At 38.6% G+C, this 25270-nt stretch overlaps 1 protein-coding gene across 12 annotated transcripts; it reads right to left on the reverse strand.

The window, feature by feature from the left end:
- Positions 1-28: 28 nt before the first annotated feature.
- Positions 29-23631, reverse strand: NEXN (nexilin F-actin binding protein). Of its 12 annotated transcripts, none has more exons than XM_054165680.1 (14): positions 23478-23631; positions 15701-15782; positions 14396-14587; positions 14173-14254; positions 13947-14095; positions 12539-12580; positions 11250-11444; positions 10999-11172; positions 8582-8767; positions 4592-4792; positions 2998-3219; positions 1770-1955; positions 991-1351; positions 30-889 (listed from the first exon to the last, which is right to left on the reverse strand). In XM_054165680.1, exons 2-14 carry the CDS (start codon positions 15725-15727, stop codon positions 876-878), a joined length of 2031 nt encoding a protein of 676 aa, XP_054021655.1. In that variant the 5' UTR covers positions 15728-15782; positions 23478-23631; the 3' UTR covers positions 30-875. The 12 variants fall into 12 exon arrangements, with proteins under 12 accessions (XP_054021662.1, XP_054021664.1, XP_054021663.1 ...); XM_054165682.1 differs by lacking the exon at positions 23478-23631 and adding an exon at positions 22853-23046; XM_054165683.1 differs by having other exon boundaries at positions 32-889; positions 4592-4789; positions 23478-23630.
- Positions 23632-25270: the final 1639 nt, after the last annotated feature.

Consider the following 25270-nt stretch of genomic DNA (forward strand, 5'->3'; position numbering starts at 1 on the left):
ATCTACAGAAGCTTAAACCTAATGATTCAGACGTTCTAAGCCCAGTAACAGTGTTGGTATCAAGAGGTTTTGGAGAAAAATAGTACACTGTTTAGAGATGCAGCAGTAAATTTATTTCATAAAAACAGAAGATTTAGAAGTTAGGCACTTTCTTGAAAGTATTTTTCTTACAGCTTGCTTTGTACCAATTTAGCTATGATAGGCTCATATTTTGTCACCAAATGTTCCTGTATCATTTAAGCAGTGAAAAATTACAAGTTTTACAAGTAGACATTGGTACCATAAAGACTACTATGGGCCTTACTGAGATGGTTTTTCCTTTTGAATTATCAGCTATATAGGTTGATAAGAGCATACAGTTTAAATGCAAGCCCAGTTTAAAACTACTCTTTGTAACAAAACAGAAGTGAGCAGTTATGTAATGTTTTATTCTTTAAAAATGGTGCACTGGGGATTTTGAGTATCAGTATTTCCTTTTGCCAGTTCAATGCCTCTGGGATTAAGTAAAACATCTTAAATATTTAGTGTTCATGCAAAATACACCAACAGATGTACACTACTACATAAGTTTCCAGATTGTGTATTTAGCGTTACACTATTATGCAACAGTTGGTCTTCAAATGTGGGAGCACTGTTATAATTCAGCTTTTCCTTTAGTTGACCTTTTGTACATTCATTCCTTTTTAGACTTTAATAGTGATTTTTGTACTGAGCAAGGAACTTGGACACTTTCACAATTTGAAGGCTATTCTTATCTGATGCAGGAATGAGAAATCAATGTATATCCTTGCTTTCTGTAGTTGGCCCCATGAGAGAAAGAGATGATGCAATAAGAAAGTATTGAGGGGAAGAAAGATTCCAGATGAAGTAGAGCATTAGTAGTCATCAGCTAGGAAATAAAAGGATTAAGAGAAACAGATAATTAGCTTTTTATAATAGGAAAGATGCAAGGAGAGTGAGAATAAAGCAAATTAAAATGCTAACTCTTACTTTCAATGGTGAGAATACAGGTGCTAGCAGATGTGCCTCTGTTGTTGACTGCTTTACACATATATTCCCCTTCATCTTCTGGGAAGGTTTCTGGCAAGTACAGGCAATAGGTTTCTCCTCTTTCAATATATTGGTAGTCCTCAGAGTCCTGCAACATTTCTCCCTCAAACCACCAAGTAACTTCAGGTTTTGGTTCTCCAGTAATTTTAACTGTAAACCTCACTGGCTCGCCATCAACTACTGATGTGTTTTTCAGTGATTTCTTGAACCAGGGAGCTCCAGATCGAGCTTGATCCTCCTCATCTTCACAAGTAGAACCATTAATAATGCTTCCCTCCTCCTCTTCTTCCTCTTCCCTCTTCTAAGAGAAATAAATTTAGAACATTTAAAGCAGCAATAGCAAAATGACTGCTAGTGATACATATTTGATACAAGTTACCCTGTTTCTGAGAAAGAAACATTCTACCTTATCCTCACTAGATAACTGCCTGGTTTTGGCTGTAAAACAGGCAATAAAATGGATTTGAGTAAGGCTGGAATCTTGGGCTAAAACACAGGCATGAATGGAGATTCTATTCTCAGACTATTGATATTTACAGCATCTCTCATACTCTAGTACATGAAAACACCAAAAGCAATTTTACATTATTGCAGTAATTCACAGCCACTAAAACAAGGATGGTATGCCTTTTGTACCTCTGGCAGTGTTGCCATCAGTGGTGCTTGGAGACCAAGTTAAATAACGCTTAAGATTGAAGAAAATATACTTTGTAACTTACCTTCTGTAATGCTGCATCAATTTCTTTCTGTTCAAACTGCATGCGTAGTAATTTCTGTTCTTCAATTCTCCTCTGCTCCTCTTCCTCCCTGGCTCTTGCCATTTGCTCAAAACGGGCCTTCATGTTTACTTTATGAGTAAACGGAGCTTCGGATTTCTTAGCTGGTTTCACATCTACCTCATCATCCTTATGGAGGGAAAGAATTTAACTCATTTAATGTGTATGATAATAAAACTAGTTTTGTGTATCAGTGGCTCTTCTCTGAGTAAAGCCACCTACAGTCCTGTTTTTCTCAGAGGTTTGTTTAATGTTGGGTTTAAGATCAAGTCTTGTAGTTTATCCCTGGGATAGGGCAGAATACTTCCAAAAGTAATTTCTAAAATGTTAGATAGAAAAATACTTCTAAAGATTGATATCCATATAGAAGTCCAATACTGTCTTCTCCCAATGGTAAATCATTAGTGACTTAACTTTTATGCTGTGATAGCTTCAACACTTAATACAGGTTGACTTTATCAGAAACAGTGTCTCATTAAACTAAAAGCTCAAAAATAAAAGATAATGCTTTGAGCTGATACCAAAGTGACTGATGACTGTGGATAGGAAACAGAATGAGGCTTAGATGTGGCTGTTGTTCCCTCACTGCCACAAGATTACGTCATGAAAGCTCATGCTGGTGTTTTGTGTCACAAAGCATACTGTTGATTTTTTGGTTAGACTGGTAGCTTCATTTCTTGTTTTTACCCCACTAAAAAAAAGTAAAAGGGTTCCAGTATGAAGCATAGACAAACAGACATCCATCTCTGGAAATTAGTAGAGAGGATAAAAAGACTTGATCTACAAATAGTATTGTTTGGGGCCTTTCTTTTTTTTTTAAACTTAATTCATATGGCAGAGAATGAATTAAGAGTTAAGAAGGAAAAACAATGTAATCATTAATAGATTAATTCTCAAATACAAATTTCAAACCCTCAGGCTGGCAGATTTCAGGTTAAGATACAACATTAAGTGCTTTGAGCAGAAAAACAGATTTCTGTTTGACCAGACAACTGATAGTCAAATGGTGCTGTTTACTTTTGGGATGCTGAGGTGAGACTTTCCTGTTCATCCACAGGAGAGAACAGGACAGAAGGGGGGAAATAATTTTGGGAATATAGCAAACTGCCCACTCCTGGATCACTAGTGTCTCATTTAAGTATAGTATTAACATACACAGAAAACAACGTACTTCTTGAAAATGTTCAGCTTCCCGTTCTCTTATTTCTTCATCTATTGCTCTTCTTTTAGCTCGCTCTTCTTCAATCTTCTTCTGTATTTCTTCTTGAGACAATTGTCCTATCTTTTCAAACTTGCTTTTTAAGTTCTTTGCCTGAATAGAACCACTTCTTTTTAGCTTTATTAATTCTTCATATTCTTTACTCAACTCAAAAGTTTCAGACTCTTCTTCCAGCTGTTCAGAAATTACAGAAACGTATGAGATACAAAAATGCCATAGTTATTTTACTTCCTCTTCTCCCCCCAGATATAGCAGTAACTTAATACACTTAATAGTTCTCTTAGTTACTTGAAATCAGCACAGAGACCTTTTCCAATTTACCTTTTTCCCTTGCTGTTCACAGGATTACTGCATTTGTATTGCCTCTAAACTAGATACACATTTTTGCACACCTTGATAGAACATGCCTTTTGTCTGAGGATTGCTGTTAACAAACCACCACTCAGTCAGAAAACCAGACACTTAGTCATACAGAAAGCTTATTATCCTGGATCTGTAATTTACCTCTCTGGTTCACTTGCAATATTGGTATGAATCTTCTAAAATACAGCTACATTGTTAAACAAAATTACTGTTCTTTGGGGGTTTTGTTTGCTTTGTTTTGGTGAGGTTTTTTCTCTTTTTTTTTTTTAAACTCGGTAAAAAGGAAGTAAAATCTTACGATGCTATGACTGGAAAAGAAATGGCACTGATGGATCATGCAGCCAAACCATAGCTGAAGTGGTGATTGTTGATATTTTACTCTTTCCTTTTACAGCCTCTGGCTGACAGTAAAGACATGTATGCATTTTAGTTGGATGTCCCTCTCTCTCTCCATTCTTCCCCACAATGCAATACAAAATTGACCTTCAAAGTTTGCAAGCTAGAGCCTGTATTACTTGCTCTGGTTTCACTTAGTGTTACATGACTACGTTTATTTAAGTTTTGCTAAAAATGGAATAACAAAAGAATTGCCACCCACCGCCAAATCTAATCGAAGCCTGAAGTTCATGAACATGATGTTTTAGGTATTCGGTATGCGAATCCAATTTTGTGTGTCACTTTTAATATTGGCCGTGACAACCTTCAAACACCCTTGATATGCTGAGGCCACTGATACAGTTGAGGCCGCTGTAACTCTTTCCTAATTAGTTAACCCAGCATTAAGGAAAAGCAAGAGTTTTGCTCTTCCCTACATTGGTTTTTGCATTTGGGATCTACATTTTTTTGTTCTCCCAGTGCTGTAAATACTACACTGTTTTCTAGTATTACTGTAGACTGACTGTGAAATAACATTACGATTTTGAAATTGTTTTTTACTTTAAGGGTGGTAAGGGATAGAAGCCTTTTCCTTGTAGACTAGTGATAAAAATAAGTATCCTGTTCTATACGGTATTATGTTTTTGAAGTATATTTGTAAAATTTCCCGTTCTCTTTGCACAATGCATAATGGTATAGATTTAAAATTTCCTTTAAAAGAATCTTCAGTCACAATCTTCAACTGTGAGATTTTAGTAATTCACTGAAATTTTCTCTTTCACTTTTATTCAGAGTGTGTTATACAAACCTCTCCCATTTCTTGTCTCAACTGTTGAAATTCTTGCTTTTCCATTTCCAACTTTTGCCTACGCTCTTCTTCTGCACGTCTTTTTTCTTCTTCCATTTTTTGTCTTAGCAGCTCCTCGAAATTAATTTCCAGTTTACCAGGTATGAGAGATTCTTGGGACACTGTTTTAAACATTTCTGGCGATTCATCATCCAGCACCTGTTGGAAAATCAGAGCATTAATGATAGCTATGATGAAATCACAGGATTTCTCAGACACTTCAACTGAACCAAGTTTTCTATCACATCTGCCATAGTACAGTAAGATGCAATATGACAAGTGTGGATATTCTTTGAATGTTCTGGGAGAGGGAGTGTATTTGCAGAGGGGGATTGTATTTGATTTCAGCTCCTTATTGAAGGATAATGGGAGGATGTCCTCTAAATGCAGCCTTGGAACCTAGAAGTTATTTCCTATTCCCGTTCTTAAGCAATACTAATATTCCCCAGTAAGGGTAAATTAATAGAATTTTCTACAGGAAACTCTCCTTGTGCACCAATGGATTATACTAAGTTACACTGACAGTTCATTGGTTTGTACAACACAAGCATACAGGTTTCCTCCTTTCCCTGTCCTCAGGATTCACAATAGAGTTGGGCTTTTGATGGTCATCCATGACCAGTTTGCTTATTTTGAAGACTAATTCGTAAGATGATGCTAAGGCCTAGGAAATGCACTCTTCATCAATTCAAAATGCAGGAAGTGTAAGAACAATTACATGATCAGACTGAATTTGAAGTAAAGCATTAGAAGAATACAAGCCCAGGTACATGGCAGTCTGAGTTACACAGGAAAATTTTTTAATTCCTTTTTGATAAAACCCATACATGTTTGTGTAACAGGATTGGTCTCGAGACAAACTTGAGGTCAGACACTGACCTAGAGCTGTGTGGTGAGGTAGCTTTTTGGCACTAATCAACAAGTTTGAAAAGCCTTTTGGCAAATACTGAAGAGCCTAATGTGCCTTAAATTGTAGGTTTTCCCAACAGTAATAATCAGTCAAATACCAGAAAGTATTAAAGAAGGAAAACTTCCACTTCAGAAAGTGTTTTGAGTAGCTTTAGAAAAGAACAGAAAATAAATATTTTTATAGAGATTCTTTTGCACACTTTATCGCTACTTACTGCCATTGTAGCTTGCACCTTTCACTGCTGTTTGTGCCATTTTATTTGCTACCACTGTACTGATCTCTTTTGCTCATATCCTTTTGGTCATAGCTCTTAAAGTATTCTTTTCATCCAACTCCACTCAAATACTGTTATACACTATAGCTGTCCTTCAGATTTTCCCTACAAGTAAGCTTACAGTTAGATCTTACAGCCCCATCATTCCCTCCATTTTTCATTTGTTTAGCATAACATGAGCGTATTTGTTGCAATTCTGATAATGGAGAATTAGAGTCAAACACCAAAGCTATGAACTATTTCCTTTAATGAAATCAGTGCATAGCCACATAGTTTTTGGAGGGTAACCACAGCTGAATCAGCAAAAAAAACCCCAAACAAACATGTAAGTCTCTTGCTCGCGATGTGTTAATGTGCTCATCACTTCAAGAAGATACAGAACCTAAGTGATTTAAGAGAAGTATTCATTCTCCATTTATCAATGTATAAACTTCAGAAAGCTGTGCATATAAGCAAAAAACAGCAGGTGGATACTCTGTATTTGTGAATCACTGTTACGAGAAGATAGCAAACCAATGTACTGCTGATTATAAAACACGGGGCAGGAGGGGAAATCAGCTGAACTCTGTGATGTACCAAACCCTTATGGTTAGTTCAGTAAATATTTTACCCATATTTTGCAGAGTGAGACCACGATTTTCTTTTCTGTAAACTGGGAACAGATGGTAGTGAGAAACAGTCCTGCAACAACCATAGCTTGCAGCACAATCAAGCCAATTTCAGTGGGCAAACAATGTCTGGGAGTGGATTATGGCTTTTTTTTTGTGCTAAGACAGGCTCTTTATGCAGTCTCTAATGGAAAGATGCATAAAGGCATAATGGAAATGAAAAGGGATGAAAGACAAATGCTTCTGTCTGGAAGTGATCATGATGATGGGAAGCATGGAAGTGTGAAAGTAGCGCAAATAAATCTGAAATAAGGAGATCTGAAAAAGAGGTGGCGTTTGTGGTTTTCAGGCACAATAGTATTTGGTATGTGTATACTTTCAAAACTAAACCCAAAAGAATCAACTTGAAAGGTTTTAAAATAGCTGCTTCTAGATTCTTACATAAAAACAGGATATGAAGGTTTACTGCTTCTGAAAGAGGTGACAATATGGTCTTAAAATGTTTAAAAGCACATCTGCATTGCTGCTACATTGTGTACCTGTGAAAAATAGGGAAAGCACAGGCTTGTGGTTTTTGTTCTAAGAAATAGTAAATTCAGGACACTAGTTAACAGAAAACTTTCAAATATGTACATGCTGAAAATATATTTCTCAGTTACTTTTTTTCTCATTACTGAATGTCTTCACTGTCTGGCTGAAGTGCAATCATAGATTTTTGTGCTGCATCTAATGGATTAAACTGTTCAATCAGTGTTTTCTTGCCTGGACACTTGAGCTTAGGTTCTTGTTACACTGTGGCAGAAAAAATACTCCCCAAAACCCCAGGAAAAATCAGAAGATAGCACATATTTTATTTCCTTTCTTTTAGCTGTCTGATGGCTTCTCATAAATACTGTAATGGCAAAAGCCCAGTAGCACTTTTTAATGTCTTTTTCCCCCCGCTCCTTTCTCCTAGTGGCTTTAGCTTCTATTTTCTCTCCTTGATGCTATGGACACTACTTTCTGTAACTACTTACCAGTACAATATCAAATATAATTTTACATAGTAGTTTCTTTAGGTAGTGTCAGCATATAGTTCTTGTCTTTGGCCCAGTTTTTAGGCAAAGGGAGCACTGCTGAAGGTATCTGTAGTCATACAAAGTTGTAGTTTGTCTCGCAACTTACTGCTTTGAGTGACAAACAAAATTTTATTAGGCATGCAGTTAAGTCTTTCCTGATAAAAGCACAGAGGGGAATGTAGAAGGACATTGCCAGATGTATCAGCTGTAGTTGTTCCACAGTTCTATATGGCGTGTATTGCCCTTCTTTTTGAAACAAACTATACTTAGTTGATATTTGTGTAATTTAACACTGTATTTCCTGAAGCTTAAGTTGTTGGGATAAGCCTGAAGAGTACAGTGACAAGCTCCATGCTAATTATTTTTTAAATAAATAATATTGTTGCCACTCTCTGAAATCTGTCACCTTTCTCCACTTTCAGGTAGTGTCAGTGTGTCAGTCCTAGGTGCCTGCAAGTTTGTCTTAACTCAAATTTTACAAGTCATTGCATATCACAGAAACCTGTATAAGGAAGTTCCGTATTACAAACTGTTCTAATGAATACATGCCACAAATGACTTTTCTCCAGGACAAGTAATGAAATGCAATTAGCTGAGTCCAGAGCTGCTTTAATTTTTCCTTTCCAAAGGACCACAGATGACTATAAAATTTGTACTTGGAGTGAAACTTTTTCTCATGTGCTGCTAATTAGGCTCTAGCTGGCAAGAGCTATTTGGTGGACACCCTGTAAAAGTACAGAGATAAACTTGAAGAAGTAAAAAGAATTGCTCTTCTCCAAAAACAACAACAAAAACCCCACCTTGTGAAAACACTTTGCTTTCCAAGTTTCTTGTGTCTAGCATAATAACACCCAATATCTGCTTTTGACTAAATTACTCAAAATCCATTCAAGGCGTGTTGGGGATTGTTCTGTGATGATTTTTGATACACCAAACTTGATTATTTTACCTGCTCATAAGTAGTGAGGTGAACTAGTTAATGATGGAGTTGAAGCATGCTTTCCTAACTGTATTTAAAGCTTTTTCCAAGAGCTCCCTGCATCCCAGTTCATGTAAGATTTAGGTAAAAGTTAAATTATATACTAAATAAAAATGCCATACCATGTTTTTCCTTGCTTCAGCAAATGCTCTCTTCTCCTCTTCTATGCGTCGTCTTGCATCTTCTTCTGCTTTCCTCTTTTCTTCTTCTCTCCTCTGTCTTTCTATCTCCTCAAAGCTAAGTCTAAGTTTACCAGGACGGAATTCTTTAACTGAATTTTCAGATTCTTCATCGCTACCTTCATTTATCTTCAGAGAAAGGGGAACAGAAAAATAGAAAGGACTTATCTTTATGTTTAGATTATTCTTTATAGAACATAAATACTCCATTAATTCCTTTCTGATCATTCATAAATGTTTTTTCCTCTGGGAGAAAAATTCTATCAAGAATGTGGTTCTTACAGGAAACATTTTAGTCTTGGTTTTAGGCAGAGGAAGGAAGACAAGAGTATTTTGGTATCCTAGATGGAGCTTCTGTAATTTTTAAAAATCTGTTGAGTGTGTAATTCAAGGAACAATGTGTTATCAGGAAAAGGCTGAGCAATTAAGTAGAGAGTTAGATCATTTACTGTAAATCACTCCCTATTCGCTTTCTTTACATCACTTTCATAGACCTGTACACCATCAAACCTTTTTGTGTGCATAAAAATTGTTTACACCAGTGCACTTAGCAGTTAAAAAATTACTGTAGAGTTTTATAGCAAAACTAGATCAATTAAGATTTTGCTGTTACTCCAGACTGAGATCTTTGTTTCTTTTCTGTTTAGACATTTAATCATCACTGAAGAAAGGGAATTGAGATACTCCAATCTTTTCACTATTGCTTGCGTCCGGTGAACACTTACCTGCTAAGAGAAGCCTATGGTTTGCAAACTACAATCAACAACACAAGAACAAACTATCTGCAGAGGACATCTCAGAGTACTTTGTTTTTTAATGGAGAGAATGGACTGGGAACTGTCAGAATTTTGACAATCCAGATTTGTGTACTGCAAGCATCCCTAACACTGGTATGTGTGGCAGCCAATACAGGGAACTGCAGAAATACTTTATTTGGAATTCGTAGAGAAAAGAAAGAATTGAAAGAAATTAATTGACAAACTCTTCTCTTAAGAAAATTTCTTACTTCAAATTTTGACAACCACTGATACCAGATAAAACTGCATGATACAAGTTTCTTTTGAAGTAGTGAACTTGTTAACTATATTACTTGGAATACACAAAAGGGTGGGAGATGTGAACAAAACTTTAGCGAGAGCAGCTAGTGACTCCATGAAGTTCTCTCTCCATTTTCTTCCCTCTTCTTCAGTACAATCCCCTGCCCATCTCCAAATAAAAAGGGGTAAATGCATTGTTGACATAACATCAAGGTTACTGATGTGGAAAGGTTAAGAGATTTACTACAGGTGGGAGTGGAGGAGTAAGCTACAGTTTGGGTATCTGCTTTAACCTGTAACCCTCCCAAATTGGACCAGCTGGGAATTTCACTGTTTCAGCTTTGTGGAGGTTCTGTGTTGTTTGGTTTGTTATGTTAGGGTCTTTTTTCTTAATTGCAGAATGTAAGTTTCTTGAACATTTTTGAAATACATTGATATGGTGATCTTGTTTGTCCAAGAAATGTTCATTTATACTCTGTTAAAGTTAGCAAATTCCTAGAAATGATGGTTTCAAAGATTTCATGGAAGATTAAAGTATCATTTCTCAATAATCTCTTTTTTTGTATGTGAACTAACACACATGAAGGTATTTAAATACAAAACTTAAAAAATGCCTTTGGAAGTGGAGTATGGTAAAGTGAGTAAATAAAGAACTAAACTATTTGGTACAACTTACGTTAATACAAAGTGTATGATTCCTTTAGTCTGATCAAAAGACTAAACTATAGTGAGGGCTGCTTAGAGCTGATCTAAAATATTTGTCTTATGATGAAGAACACATGGAGGCAGTTTTATGAGTAATACAAAACTGTGAGCTACACTTCTGAAAATAGGGGGCTTAATCTAGTAAATTTCAGTATATTGTTTATGTCCATACATAACAAGAGAGCTGATGTCTTACTTCCCTTTGCCCCTAAGAGGAAAGCTGCAATTGACACATTCATCTATCATATTTATAAATAAATATGAGAATAAGAAATAACAGTCTGTTACTACAAAATGTTTTCATCAAAAACTGGTTACTGAAACATCTGAAGCACTACTTAAGCACAAAAGGGACAACTAATCTTCTTGAGGACTTACAGGTTGAGGTGCTACAAAGTGTAGATATAAAACCTACAAAGACTGCTGGTTTTACTGAAACTATCTAAAGCATAATTACTGGCTTAGAGATAAGGTCAAAAATACAGATTGAATTTTCAGACTCTTAACAACATGAAATATAGTTAAGGAATAAGAAAAAAGAATTGTCAGGTACAGGAAAGAATGCAAAAACATCCTATGTGAAAATTCTGTAGCACCATGAATGAAACTTGTATTTACCATTTGCTGTCTAGCTTCTTCAAAGGCACGTTTCTCCTGTTCTAAACGCTGTCTTGCTTCTTCCTCTGCTTGCCGCCTTTGATTTTCCTGCCTTTGCCTTTCAAGTTCTTCAAACGTTACTTTCAGCTTACCAGAAGACAGAGGCTCTTGTGTTCTGTTGCCTTCATTTTCACCCTGTGTAAGAGAAGTTAAAGGGTTGTATCTTAAATAATAGGTGTTTGTATCTGAAGTATTTTAGATGAGTGGTTTACCATGACAAATGAAAGGCAGTTGGTTTCCTTAAGGAATTGGTTTTGTTCCTCGTATTTTAGCTTGGTTTCTTCATCATGTCTCTCCCTTTGTTCTGCTCTCTCCTTTCCAGAGTTCTCAAAGTTTAGTTTCATCTTCCCAGGTGTTTTGGCCGGTTTCACAGGCACTACTGTAACTAGCAGTGAATCATCCCCTTCCTGTCCAAAAAGATATTTATTATATTTTTATAAAGCTTGACTTCTAGATAGATTATTTCTTACCCAAACTACTGCTTTCACCTGTGTGGCACCAAAGCTTCCAAAATAATTACTTGGACTGATTATTAACCACAGGAATAAACCCATGTACCTGTGGCAGTCACTAGGTTCCTTGTAATAACTGAAGAACATCAAGACTGAATTATATTTTAAGCATAGCTTATGGCAAACTCCTTAATTTCTTGACATACTTTCATTAACTGTAGTTACAAATAGTTATGGTTTGGAGCAGAACAGGTGAAATTTTGAACACATAGCAACTTGCATGTGCTATGCAAAGCATATACTGCAGTTGCAGTAAGCTTAGTAGTGCTATACAGCAGTATGTAATTTATCAGGCAAAGTAATTTTATTGAAGGATGGTGCTGTTTCAAAGCTATTTTCAAGACTTGCCAAAATACCTTTTTACTTTTTTTTCCCCCCACCCCCAAGTACCATGATTAACAGGATACTGTCAAATGATTTAAAACTAATGGGTTTTGGTGGCTGTTACTTTTTTTTCTTTCTGAAATTTTAGTTGGAATGTGAATTTCTTGTGTGTGTTAGTGAAAGGGAACAGGAGCTTTGGACCTGGGTTGGGTTTTTTTGAAGTTACTTGCAAGACATAAAATGCAAACCCATAAATTAGTGAAGTTTTTTCAAAAAAGGGAGTAAGGCGTTCAAACATAAGCATATTGACAAAATCCCCTTTCAATTTCAAGTTTAAGGCAAAGAGCTTTTAACATGATACTTTCCAAAGCCAGATGACTTAGAATATCATTGCAAGTATACCTCAGATCGTGCCGGTGGCTTTGAACGTTTACATTTTTTTATGGTTTTAACTAGTAACGAAGTTTTCACAGTGCAGACTCAGACTCTCTTTCATGTGCAGACATACATACAGTTCTGTGCACTTTAAAAATTTGATAGCTTCACAGTTGGATTTTATTTAGGTATTTGTGTACTGTTCTCTAAGATCTCCCAGCCCAAATTACAATAACAAAACAAAGTGAATAAAAACATAGGTGAACATTTCTTTAAAAAAATCTGATTACCTCAGCTGCTGATTCAGTTCCCGTATTGTTAAAGTCATCAATCTATTAAATGAGAATTTCATATGATTACATTACTTTGGCTCTTTGCCTTAGATTTGCAAACAACTGGAATTTTTTTTTTAAACTTTTTTTTTTTTTTTTTTTTTTTAGCAGTGATATGTTTGTAGCACTTAAATTCACAGAGATGATAATGATTGAACCTTTGCTGGAATAATTCAGGTAGGTTAGCTGGTTGAGGAAGAGGGCATAAAACATCATACAGAAAGTATGCTAAAGCATTTTTAACACTTCAGTGATGAACCTAGAGCTTTTTATTACAGCCATTGTTCATTTAAGCATTCCAGAGTCGTGTAAAAACAAAAAAGCTAAAGCAAGACCATTGATTATTTCTGATTCAAGTGATGCTGTCTTCCCCTCTACTCCTGCAAAAATCCAAATGCTATATTTGCTTCATACAGTGTCTTCACATGTTACTTGTCTAGAACTAGCATGCTTTGTAAAATTCTACATCACATGTAGATGCCTTTCAGAGTAGATTAAGTATCTGATAAATACATTTCCATGGAAACATACAGTTTTACCGATGTTAAAAAGGTCTTAGTAGAAAATGACATCCACATCCTTTGTTGAAAACTGCATCCTCTCACAGCACCATTTTCTTCCAACAAAAGCAAACCTAAATTAAGTACTATTTATCGTGCAGATATTCCCTCTCACTGCAGTATTTGCAGCACTGATGGAAACTTTAAAAAGGAATTAACTACGATATCCCATTGCAACACTGTGTGAAAGACAAAATTTGCTTTATTGGCATCAACAAAATTGGAATCTGTTCACATCTGTATGTGTGTATATATATATATATATGCACACATATACGTATGTGCATTAAAGAGTCACAAAGTGGCACAGAAATAAAACATAATCTGGATATTCAGAATTTCAATTTTTTTATGCATTAATATCCTCTCATTTTTGCCTGCCAAAGACATGTCCTTGTTTCTTCTTGCTTACCTTAGTTGATCTATCACTGAACTGTATTCTCTACTATCTAAACAAAAATGATCTTAAGTAAGGGTCGGTAAGAATCAGAAACATTTTTAAATTAGTTTAGTATATTCTATAAACTCTTGCATGCATATGACACCAAAAGCTGTGCCTGATTCACATTCCAGGCAGGTTTATGCCTTCATGGTTTCATCTACTACTCAGGTTTAGCACTTCAAAAAATTGCTGTAAAGAAGTGAAGATTCTCTGAACGTTATTCCCCACTTCCATCCCATGGAGCATCTCCCACGTATTTCTCTACAATCAGAAATCTTAAGATGGAATCTTTATAATTAATACAAAATGTTTTTCTTGTATTGTTTACAATCACATCCTGACTGCTGTGACCAGATGAACCTACCTCCTGTGCTTTTTTTGCCAGTTCTCTTTGAATTTTTCTTTTCTCAATCATGTCTTGTTCAATTCTGCGCTTCCTTTCTTCTTCTGTTCTTTTCCTTTCTTCCTCTTGCCTTTGTTTCTCCATTTCTGCAAACTTGCCTTTAACTGTTCCTGTGAATATGGAATAGAGTCCAGTGCTTGCATCCAATACTTACCTAGCAAATTATGTGGTCTTTTCAGTCTCTTACCTATTAGCTTTGGAACGTAACCTTTTTCTACTTTGGATGATTTTGCTTCATCATCTTCATCGGATCCAAGCAATTCTTTCATCTAGTTGATGAAACACAGTAAGTAAACTCTCTTTATCCCTTAAAAGAAATTCTCATATTGTTTTCTTAAAATAATGTGAAAAGATTTTCACATATAGTATTAAATATTGAAATAACATGAAATATTTGCAAAGAAAATAACCTCCTGCTTCCTCCTGTTCCATTCTCTCTCTCTAACATATTGTTCTTTTCTTCTTTGCTTTTCATCTCTAGATCTCCTTTGATTTCTTTCTTCCCTTGCTTTCTGCATAGCTTCAAATTTATCCTTTACATCACCCTTGTGAAGCTTGGGCACATAGGATTTTTGGACGGGTTTAGATGAAGAGAGCAGAATCTTGGTGAAGATAAAGAAGAAATGAAGGTAAGAAAAAGAAAGTTGAACAGATGAACAGAAATATTCTGATAGATTGGATTAGAAAGAATGTAAGAACATAAAACAGAAGTGCATTTGGGATTATGAACTCTGTGCCACTAGCCATCATCAATTAAGCATCATTTTATTTGTTCATAATTAGAAAGAAATACTAAAATATACAAAACACCACCTAGCATGGCATTGCACTTGAGATACTAAGTAATTGTAATGAATAGCTATATAACAATGAATATGAACTATATGTACATTTTAAAATACTACAGCTTTAAAAAAAGAGATACAAATATATATTGCTGCTTTCAATCATAAGCAGTCACCAAAGAGCCTCTCTACCCCTAACATTTAAAACAGATGCAAAGACATAGACTTATGATACAATATGCATGCTTTCTTCTGCAGCACTTTAACAGCTTTACATGGGTTTTAAATATTTGTTCATTTAAAAATTCCATTAATTTACACACTTTCTAACATTTAAAAATCCCAGCTCCACTCAACTTGCAGGACTCTGGTATCAGCACAAATAATGGACACTTCTTTGCCAATGCTTACTCTCTGTGTGTCCAATCAGTAAGAGATGTTCCCACTTTTCAGTACTGGGAAGTTTTCTCTATTTTTACTGTGATGACTACAGAAATGCTGGAAAAAAATAGCTGAAAACATTCAATGTTTCACATTTTCAACCTAAACCAATAGTTTTTGTTCCTGAGTCTACAAAGAAGTAGTATTTCAAGTAGCTTAATATTTACATTATAGATTTAGATGTGAATTTTATTCTGAAGTTCCCTTCCAACATTAAAAGTTTCTCTGTACTTTGTTACTTTCATTGTGTTTTCCTCCTTCATGTTGGTTGTTTATATCAACAGTAAGAAAATATTTCACAGATTCTATGAAATCACAGTTTTCTTAAGCTAGTTTTAAGTGTTCTTCTATTGTATTAAAATAACAGCACTATCAGCAGACATCCTGTATAGTAATTCAAACAATTAACAATTGCTTGAAATTACTCTTTTTGCAAGCATCAGTTGTAAATCACAGTGTTCCTTTGATTACATCAAAATTGGTACATACCTCAGTTTTCTGTGCAATGTCATTCATGGCTACTGTATTGTGCTCTGCACCTGGTATGTTTAAGATTGCTTTCAGTTTCTACCTGCAAGAAACAGTTGTAGTTATATTCCTTTCTTTCCTTTTAAATGATGCTTTAACCATCTTCCTGTAAGTAAGTTTGAATAGGCTGAAATCAACGTATCACAATTTCATTTGGTCCTTTGAGGCTCTTGAACACGAGTAAGTTCTAAGTATGCAAGAGTAATTAAAAGAACAAGCTTATGATTCACTATTCATACTCATAACTCCTCAATATAGCCCTAGATACTGGGTTTTAATTTCCATTTAAACAAGGAAAAAAAAAAAAAAAGAAAAAGAAAAACACACAGCCAAAACTTGGATCCAGGCTCTGGTTGCCCTGGCTGGTGTGCTGCAAACCTGTTTTTCTCAGCTAGCAGAAAGGAATGTGCTCTGCACCACTCCACTGAGCTGAGGCTGCATGAAGTTTGCAGCATGCTAAAACCTCACATCCTCCAGGAGATGCTGCTTCACCTTTGTAAGGCTGACAGGAAGGAAGATGTCCTGGTGGCTGGGGGACCTACCCACATGCTCGAGATGCAGCTGGATCTCCTTCCTGGGTGAATGTTCTTGCTTCAGTCTCAGCCAAGCTGGCATCTCTCTCAGCTCTTCACCCAATATGGGTATACAAAATAATGCCTTCCTTTCTCCTAGGGCTATTCTAGGAATAACTAGTGCTAATAACTCTGAAATGATTTAGGAAAGCCACATACATACCTTAGAGAAAGCATTTCTCTACTTTAATGATGGGCTGGAAATCACACCACATTTTTTAAGGGAAGAAAAGACTACAAATGTTAAAGTACACAGTATTTTTTAGAAGCCCAACAGAAATATACTCCAGGTTCAGGGCAAGCTTTTTGGTTTTTTTGGTTCCTCCTCTTTACAATCATCAGCTCCATCAGAGCTCAGGGGAGGAAGGAAATCAGGACACAACTTCAGTGCCACTGTTGTCTATATGGTACCATGCCCTGAGTCACAAACAAGCCTAAAAACTCAGTATACCAAGTATGGTGCAGACACACTCCAAGTAAAAAAGGCCAGAAGTAGCTTACTACTAGAAGGAACTTCTCACTTGTGGTTTAGAGGAACTGAGGTCAGGGCATTTTGTGATACTGAAAGTTGTTACTAGTTCTTAGCCTTCAAGTTCTCTAATTCCTCATTACAAACACAACTATGGGAATTTTTATGTGGTGTTAAAAGTAATAAACATTAAAAGTTTCCATATAAAGTCTTAAAAAATAGACCAATATCATCAGTGCTCATTGGTGCTGCTGTAGCTATGCAGATTGAATAAGATTCTTAGATACTCTTCAGATTCTTTACCAAATTGAAGCAGTAGCAACATAGGAAATGAACATTTAGCTACCGATCTGCTCAGTTTACAAATTCACAACTCTTCAAGTTCAGCTTCAACAGAGATGTTCTGCAGAACACTTGGGTATTTCTTTTCAGCAATTAAGCATGGAAAGTAATTTCCCCCCAAATCATAATTGACAAATACTTTTAACTGATAGGAATCCAAGGCATTTCAGTTTGTCACTCATGAACACATGAACATAGAATTTACAAAGTGTTAGTTCCTATTAAGCCTTTCAAATTAGCAATAGCATGCTAGAATTTTGTTGTGCCTAGAAAGCCAGGTGACTTCAGTTGCATCTTGTGGTCTCAAGGTCCTTATAGGTTTTAATATGCATTTGTTGGGTTTGCACATCTTTGGAAGTTTTAGCTTACTCCATGCATGTAAATAAAATCCCCATTGTGATAAAACTAATTAAAATTTGTTAACTTCCTGGGTTTTTTTCTAAGCAAATCGTAGAGAAGTCCTCTTATTTTTTTTGCTACTTTGCTGATTTCTTCATCTCTTCTTGTGGCTGATAGCCTTTAGCCTTGCACTTACAATACAGAAAATGAGCAAAAGGTTTATTACATGAACCCACCAGAAAACAAAGCAAAGTCATGCGCTGGTACAATTCATGCACTGAAGTAGCCTGGGAGATAGCCAGGACTGAAGCAATCCCAAAGACAATCTTTCACAGGGAACTCCATTTCACTTGAACACCTCAAGTGAAGATTACTGCTAACCTTCACAGCAACATATTCTTTATTGCAAATTAATTTGAAAATGGATTATTTCAAAGTCTAATTTGTTAGGTGTAATTGAGTGTAGGAAGAAGACTATGCTCATGAGCCTGAGAACAGTTTATTTAGCTCTTGGATCAGCTTTGTCTTGAACCTTTCTGATAGCTCTAATTGTGTGAATCCCTGTGACAGTGTCAGCAAGATTGCTGACAGCAGCAAGACCTACCCTCAACCAACCAAAATGAGATTTCCTTTAAAGGCACAAATGTTGGAAGAAATATTTTCCAAATTCCTGCTGTCTGAACTTCCAAAAATGTGCCAGTCCAACAGGCTGTGGACCTTCAAGATGGTAGACGCAATTCTTCCACTTGGAATACCGCCATATCTACTATTACTTTAGGCTTCTTTCCAGTTCTTTGGCATCGCTAGCTCTTAATACGCTTGAAGGTTAGCCAGCTGGCTCTAAGACATTTTGTATCTGCAAGTCATCCTACCTCTAACTTTGATGCTAAAAGATACGGATATAAAGCAGTGGGGCATTACTAAACATGATACCACCCATATTTGCACTTTCATCCCTATCTGTGGCAACTAAACCTTGAACAGCAGCAGGCTTCTGCCTCCAGCACCCCTCCAGGCACAACAGTAATTTACAAGAAAGTCAATCCAGAATCTTTAAAAAAAAAAAAAAAAAAAAAAGGCAGCACTCCTTGAGTTTTGCCTTGAGTGTGTGAGACAGTGACCACTGCTTCAGGAACAACAGTGGACCGAGGCTCCTTTGTATCTACTGCTGGACCACTGGAAAAGGATCCACACAGTCAATGAATTGCTGCTGTGGACACCAAGATGACTTAAGTCATGAATTCCTGGTACCAACAAATCATGGAAGAACAGTGCCTTCATCATCAGCCAATAGCTTTGCACAAAATAATTGGTAATAAATTTCCCAACCCAATACAGATTGACCTCCTAATTCCCCTTTGAGATGAACTGGTTTTATCTTTACATTCTATATATGTATATATGTACACACACTTGTTTTGTATTAAGAATGTTCCCCCCCGCCGAGTTCATCTGATAAAAGTAATGCTTAGTCTTTGAGGAAAGAAGACTCTGCTTATGTGTGTACTTCAAGAGAGATGTGTCCTTCTATTCTGAAGCTTCCCACTCTTGGGATTCAGTATCATATTTTACTTATCAAGATCAATATATCTCAGAAAAAGCTCACTGAACCTTTCAACTCAGAAAAATTCCAGATTATAAGGTTGAACATAACCATGATAAAAAAATTAATCCAGCTTGTTGCTAGGCTTTTCTTTGCTTATCCAGTCTCCTCACTCTAGCATTCACCTGATACTAATCTAATTCTTTTTCCCCTCTCCACACTTTACCTTTCCTATGATTAAAGAAAATATCACCGGAAATGTTAGTCTGCTGTTAAAATGTTTGTAACTGAAAGTAGTAGACTGCAGTTCCACTTTCAAAGGAGGTCTGCACTGAGATTTTTCCTAGAAGAGAAATTCAGCCTCTATCCTTTGACCAATAGTTCTAATGGAAGAGAAAATACCATTACTAGAATGAACTGACTGGCTGTAATGCAGAGAGTGATTCTAAGAAGTTTTCAAGACAATTTAATACAAACCAAATAATGCACAGGAAACTAAGCAATAGGTGAGAAATACTCTGCAAAACAAACAAGCCAAAAAACCTGTTTTCAAGCATCCTATTTGCTGTAAATGGGTAAGCTGTCGCCTCAGGGAGGTCTCGATTTGTTATGGTCATAACTTTTTATGCAGACTCCCTAAAATTTTACTTTAGGCAAAATAAAGTTAACAAAGAAACCCATTAAGAGGGCATAGAAGGTTTGATGGCTCACAAGTCCCCAAATCCATCTCCTTAAACTGAATTAATTTCCATTTCTGAAAGGGAGCCAGAGTCCTAGACAAAAACAGGTTGTGCAGCTTTAATAAGTTAAAAAAATCTTCCATAAATAATAAAATTCCCCTTCATTTGAAAACGTGAAACAATCTTGATTTTCAGTGGTGTGATTAGCATCCTCACATGAGACACAGAAAAATACCAGTATTCTTCTAAACTCAGCACTTCTCTTTACAGTAGGAGTACGAAGACAGGACTGTTGAAAAAGTCTAGTTCCCGTGTGGGTGTTCTCCTTTCAGGAGCCCCCCTGCTGTCCTGTGGCTACTGTGAGTTATAAATAAGCCCTTCACAGTACAGTCTAAGTTACATTTGCCATCTGTCTCCTCTTTGTGATCCACTTGCAGGGAAGACTCCATTATATAAGAAAACCATATTGTGAGAGTTGGAAACTCACCACTTGCAGCCAAAGCACTTAGGAGAAGAAAATGCAGTCCATGGTGTTAAAATACTTAAACAAAATATTAAACAAAACTGGAAAGAGGAGGGAAAAGAGAATGATGTTCCCCCTCTATGTCCTCGCTGCAACTTGTCTGCAGTGACTCTACCAGTCCGTGTGCTAAATTCCAGATACTAAAGTAGGTACTAAAATGACCACACATGAACTGGCATAAACCATCAGCTCCACTGAAGCCAATGAGTTACAACAATGAATACCAGCTGACTAAACTTCACGTTCTGTAAAACACAAAATGACTTCCTTTTACTTCTATTTCCTTAAGTCTCTATAACTAAAGACAAGATACTTACTGACGATAGACCCAGACAGTTCAATTTCACACACAATCTTTTCCTCAATCTTTGAATTTATTGTACCTCAACATTTATTGAGTCTCATAATATGAGTAGTCCTTGCAGATATGAAAATGTATTTATTATAAAGGATATTGTCTATGCCTGTTTATCTAACTAGCTATAAATACTCTCAATTTGACAGTGCAACGCAGTCAAACTACTGTGTTAAAAAAATAAAATCACCTTTCTCTCTAGAAGAGGTCTGCCTGTTAATTCCTTACTCTCTTCAGATACTACTATGGGGTACATAGGCTCCAGAGCAAAAGCAGGTGGGCCTGAGGGACTGCTCTATTATGGAGGAAACCCTGCTGAGATCTTCTGGCCCATGATTTCATGTTCCAAGATACCTTCTCATCCTAATCCTGGGCAGCAGTAAATTGCAAACCAAGTCCCCAAGAGAAAAATCAACTTATTTTACCCATGCTGTAGTTCATTCATTCCTTGCTGTATAACAGCAGCTGAAGAGAAACAGTAACATTCAAACTCAATGCCTGTTGACTTCACTGATAGGACTTCAGAGACCAGGATACTGAAATGTGAGATAAAATACTGGAGATGGAGCACTACACCAATTTGCTTCTTCCCTGCTGACAGGACACAGCCTATATGCCTCTTCTCTGAAATCCTCACAGTCAAACTGAAACACCACGGTCATCACTATGCCCCTGCTATGCCTCTGCCATAAAGGAGAGATCTCCTAGCATCCTGGAAATAAATTGCTGCTTCCACTTGACCAACCCTACTCTGCTGGTAGTGCTGATGCCTGTAAAAACCAGATTATGCATAACAGCTTCATCTAAGCAGGTATGGCTGCCATCAGTGCATGGAAAAGCAGCACTATTGCTTCCTCAATTGCTCTTCCATTGTCATGAACCTTCACCTCCCTTTTCCCGCAACTAGCTTCCAGAAAGCTCACCATGTTCCTTTGCAAAGGACTTTCAAAGCTGAACATCCAAGTACAGTAAAAATTGGTCAGATTTCTTTCACTGAGGAAACTAATTTAAAGTATTCCAAAAGCAATTAGAGAAGGTATTTCTTAGGTATGTTTCAAACCATCTACCCAGTTCTTTTACTTCACCAGACTGTGCTTTCTACATGAGAGAGCCATGCTCTCATATGTTTCTTAATACAGTTGGCCCTCTTAGAAGACTGATTATTATTTTATTATTTGACCTTTTTTTTCTAGGAGTCTCTTAAGACCTTAATAAAGTTAATACTACTACATTTTCTAGTATGTCACTACTTAATTTTCAAAACACCAAAGTTGCTGTTTTTTTCCCCCACAGATGTTTACTGTGCTAGCAGAAGCTCTTATTCACCTAAAACAAACGAAACAGTATTTTATCAGCTGTCTCAGAAGCCAAATATTTTCTTTCGAGCAATTCTTACAGTCATCATGCAAGATGCTGCTGAATTCCAAACGCACTCAGTGTGCCCTTCTGAATACCGCACTAACAAACCCGAACTTCTTTATGTAGAGACGTGGTTTGTGGACGTAAGGGATTTCTAAGTAACTTTTACTAAAGGCATACCGCAAGGAGGAGGGCTGACATCGCACCTCCACGCACACGCCGCGCCTCACGCGGTACCAAACCCGCCCGGCTGCCTATGCTGGCTCCAGCTTGCCCTGGGCCGCCTCTTTGGGGGCGAGGGGGAAGCGCTAAGGCCGGAGGGACTCGGCGGGACTCCGGGCGGCACAAGTCCTTGCCTGCATTCATTTACATTTAAGTAAGCTACGAGTCGCACTCGTGGCAGAGCAGCCGCCGACTCCTACCCCTGTCCGCACGATGAGGGTCCGTTGCTCGCAGGGAGGCAGCGCTAGTGGCCGCTGGAAGCGTCGCTCGACATACCTGTTTACCTCTTAACCCCTTACCACCCCCAGGCTCCCGTCCCGCTGGCTGCCACCCCAACCGAGGGGCTTGACGGCCGCCCTTGCCCACCGCGCCCTGGCCGCCGGGACCGCGCTGCGAAGGGGCTGCATCTCCCCACAGAGCCCCGGGCTGCTGCTCGGCCCTGCTACCCTAGGGGTAAATTGGCCGCCGTGGTTGTGAAACCGAGGCCAACGGAACAGGCTCCTCAGCGGCAGAAGAAGATTCCGCTTCCGCAGCTGGTCCGGGCTGAGGGTCAGCGGGTAGGCAGCCGCCTGCGCCCCACCGCACGAAGAGGGAGCTGGGAAGCAGCGCGGCTCCGGCGGGCCGGGCTGTGCGCGGCTAGGAGCGATGCGGGGTCGGGGAGCTGGTCGCAGCCCGCTCTCGCCCCCGCGGCCGGCGGAGCCACTCTTACCTGTGAACGCTGCCCCGCCGCTGCGGCTCGGCGAGGTCCTGGAGGGCGGGCTGGCGGCTGCGGAGCGCCCCTTGGCTGCGGCCGCCGCTCCGCCGCTGCAAGTTTCCATAAAAGTCGCGACGTGCGGCCAGCACCCGCATTCCAGGCGAGCCCCGCGCCGCAGCAGCTGTCTCGGCCCGGCCCGGCCCGGTCCGCCTCGGCTCCGGCCCCAGCCTGGCGGCGCGGCTCGGCACGCCGACCCCTAGCCTCGGTGGGGGCCACAACCCGTCCGCGCCGTCACCCCCCGCCCCCCCGAGCGCACAGCCGCCCGCGCCAACAGGCTTATTTTGGGCTGGAAGCACCGAGGAGCTATAAATAACGAGGGGGGAGGAGGCCGGCTCCCGGTTAGCGCGCTCCTGGCCGTGCCGTTACTGCCGCAGGGCAGGGAGAGGGCTTCGCGACTGCTGCCAGCGCAGGGGAGGGGGGAGCCCCCGACCCCGCAGCCTCTGCCGCGCGCTCGCTATTGCCCTGCCCGCGACTGAAGCGGTGGCATCCTTGTGCTTTCACAGCCACATGTCCCGCAATCACGGCCTCGGGTAACGGCTGGGTCCCGCCGCCGCGGGGACTCGTTATCACCCGTACTTACCCGCACCACTGGCTCCGCAAACCTCCGCGCTCGCCTCCTGGCCCCAAAGCGGAACTGGCTAGAAGCGCGGTCCCACTCAGAGCGCTGCGCCGCCGCTGGTTCATGCCCTGACAGCGGCGAGTTTTATACCTGCGGTGGTCGGGTCCGAAGTCGTTTTATGGCACATGGAGAGCAATCAACTAATAATAGTAATGTGACAGGGAGCTGGAGCTGAACCGAGCTAGTGCTAGATAGCCAGACAGAGCACAATCGCTGTAAGGCAGCGCCTTTCTCTGGAAACTTTGCAGAGGCAGAAGCACGAATTCATTGCATTTTACTGCATTCCTTTTCCTGCTTAAGGATGACTTGTTTGCTACATGTTCAGCTGCAAGGTCTCCAGTGCAGAACTTTTCTTCTCCCCTATCGCACTTGTGTCTGCCACCCTGAAGCCTAACTTTCAGAGGGATTATAAATACTACGATGATAACGACATGACTGAGGCTTTGCAAATCTGAACAACAGCCGTCAAACTTAAAACGTGTTTGTCTTATGAAGGACAGCGCTGGAACTTTCCCCCAGTGCCACCCTCAAAATAGCTGTACACACACGTCTGAAGCAAAGGCTTCAGTTAGGGTAGGGCTTTCAACTGTCAGCAAAATAACAGCTTTCAGAAGACAAACATAAACCATGGGGGCAGATCAAAGCATATATGCATTGCCCTTCAACAGCAGTAAGAATTAAGACACTTTAGCTTTTCTATTACTCTACAAAGGAAGTCTTGCTCTACAACTGGAGCTCACTATAGCAGTTTCGCTTGGTAATAATCCTGAGAAAACTCATCTCCTAAACCCAAAAAAAGAGACAAGAGCTTGTGCCAGAGTAAGGAAAGCAATGAAACCATTCTGTTTAGCACCACAGGCAGGGATCTCTCCAGCTGACCAGCTACTGCCTGTGTCACACCACTTGCCTGTACTTTACCTGCAGCTTATGCGGGGGTTTCTTCATTTACAAAGGTGTCTGCCTGGATCAATTTTTGACTTCCAAGACTATAAACCCCCAGTATTTTAATTTTGGGTGGACGATTTGTCTGTGCCTTGAAGATTTATCAGCACTGTGGACCATAAGCAGAATTAAACAGGTTGGCAAAATCAGTTAAAACTGGACACCTTAAAAACTGTTGCCATTCTTATATATATATATAACAATAAAATGTATATAATAAATTTTTAAATTTTTTTTTCTGTTGGATTTCAGGGAACAAATTCCAATTTCAAGAGGATTAATTGGCATCAAAATTCCTGCCCTATTAAATAAATTTGCATTAGATTTCAAGAATTGTGCAAATTCAAGTTTTAGACATAGTTACATGAGCGACAGCTGTTTCACTGAAATATTTAATATACAGAGCTGCGGTTCACTTAAGCAATAAAAAGTTCATAAATACACTCACTCTGCCACTTGATTTGACAGGTTTAGTTTGTTAGTAACCAAACACTACAGAAGTATAACAATCAAGAACACATTAAAAGTGAGAACATTATTACAACTGAATTATAAATGATATAAATATTTGATTCCTGTATAATCACTCCCCACTCAACATTTCTGACCTTGGGAGTCGTTCTGGCAGAAAAGGAAGATGGCTTTTAAATCCGGCTTGTTCTTATTAGCATGGAAAGTGGCATTCAAAAGTATTTTAAAATTTAGATACTATACACTAAATTCCAATTTTGATTATTAATTGCTTTGGGGCAGCTCTGGCATTTGTGTTATCAAAGATAGTGGACTCTTGAAATTCTTAAGCCATATGGCTG

This window comes from Dryobates pubescens, chromosome 11, assembly GCF_014839835.1.
Source record: "Dryobates pubescens isolate bDryPub1 chromosome 11, bDryPub1.pri, whole genome shotgun sequence".
NCBI lineage: Eukaryota > Metazoa > Chordata > Aves > Piciformes > Picidae > Dryobates > Dryobates pubescens.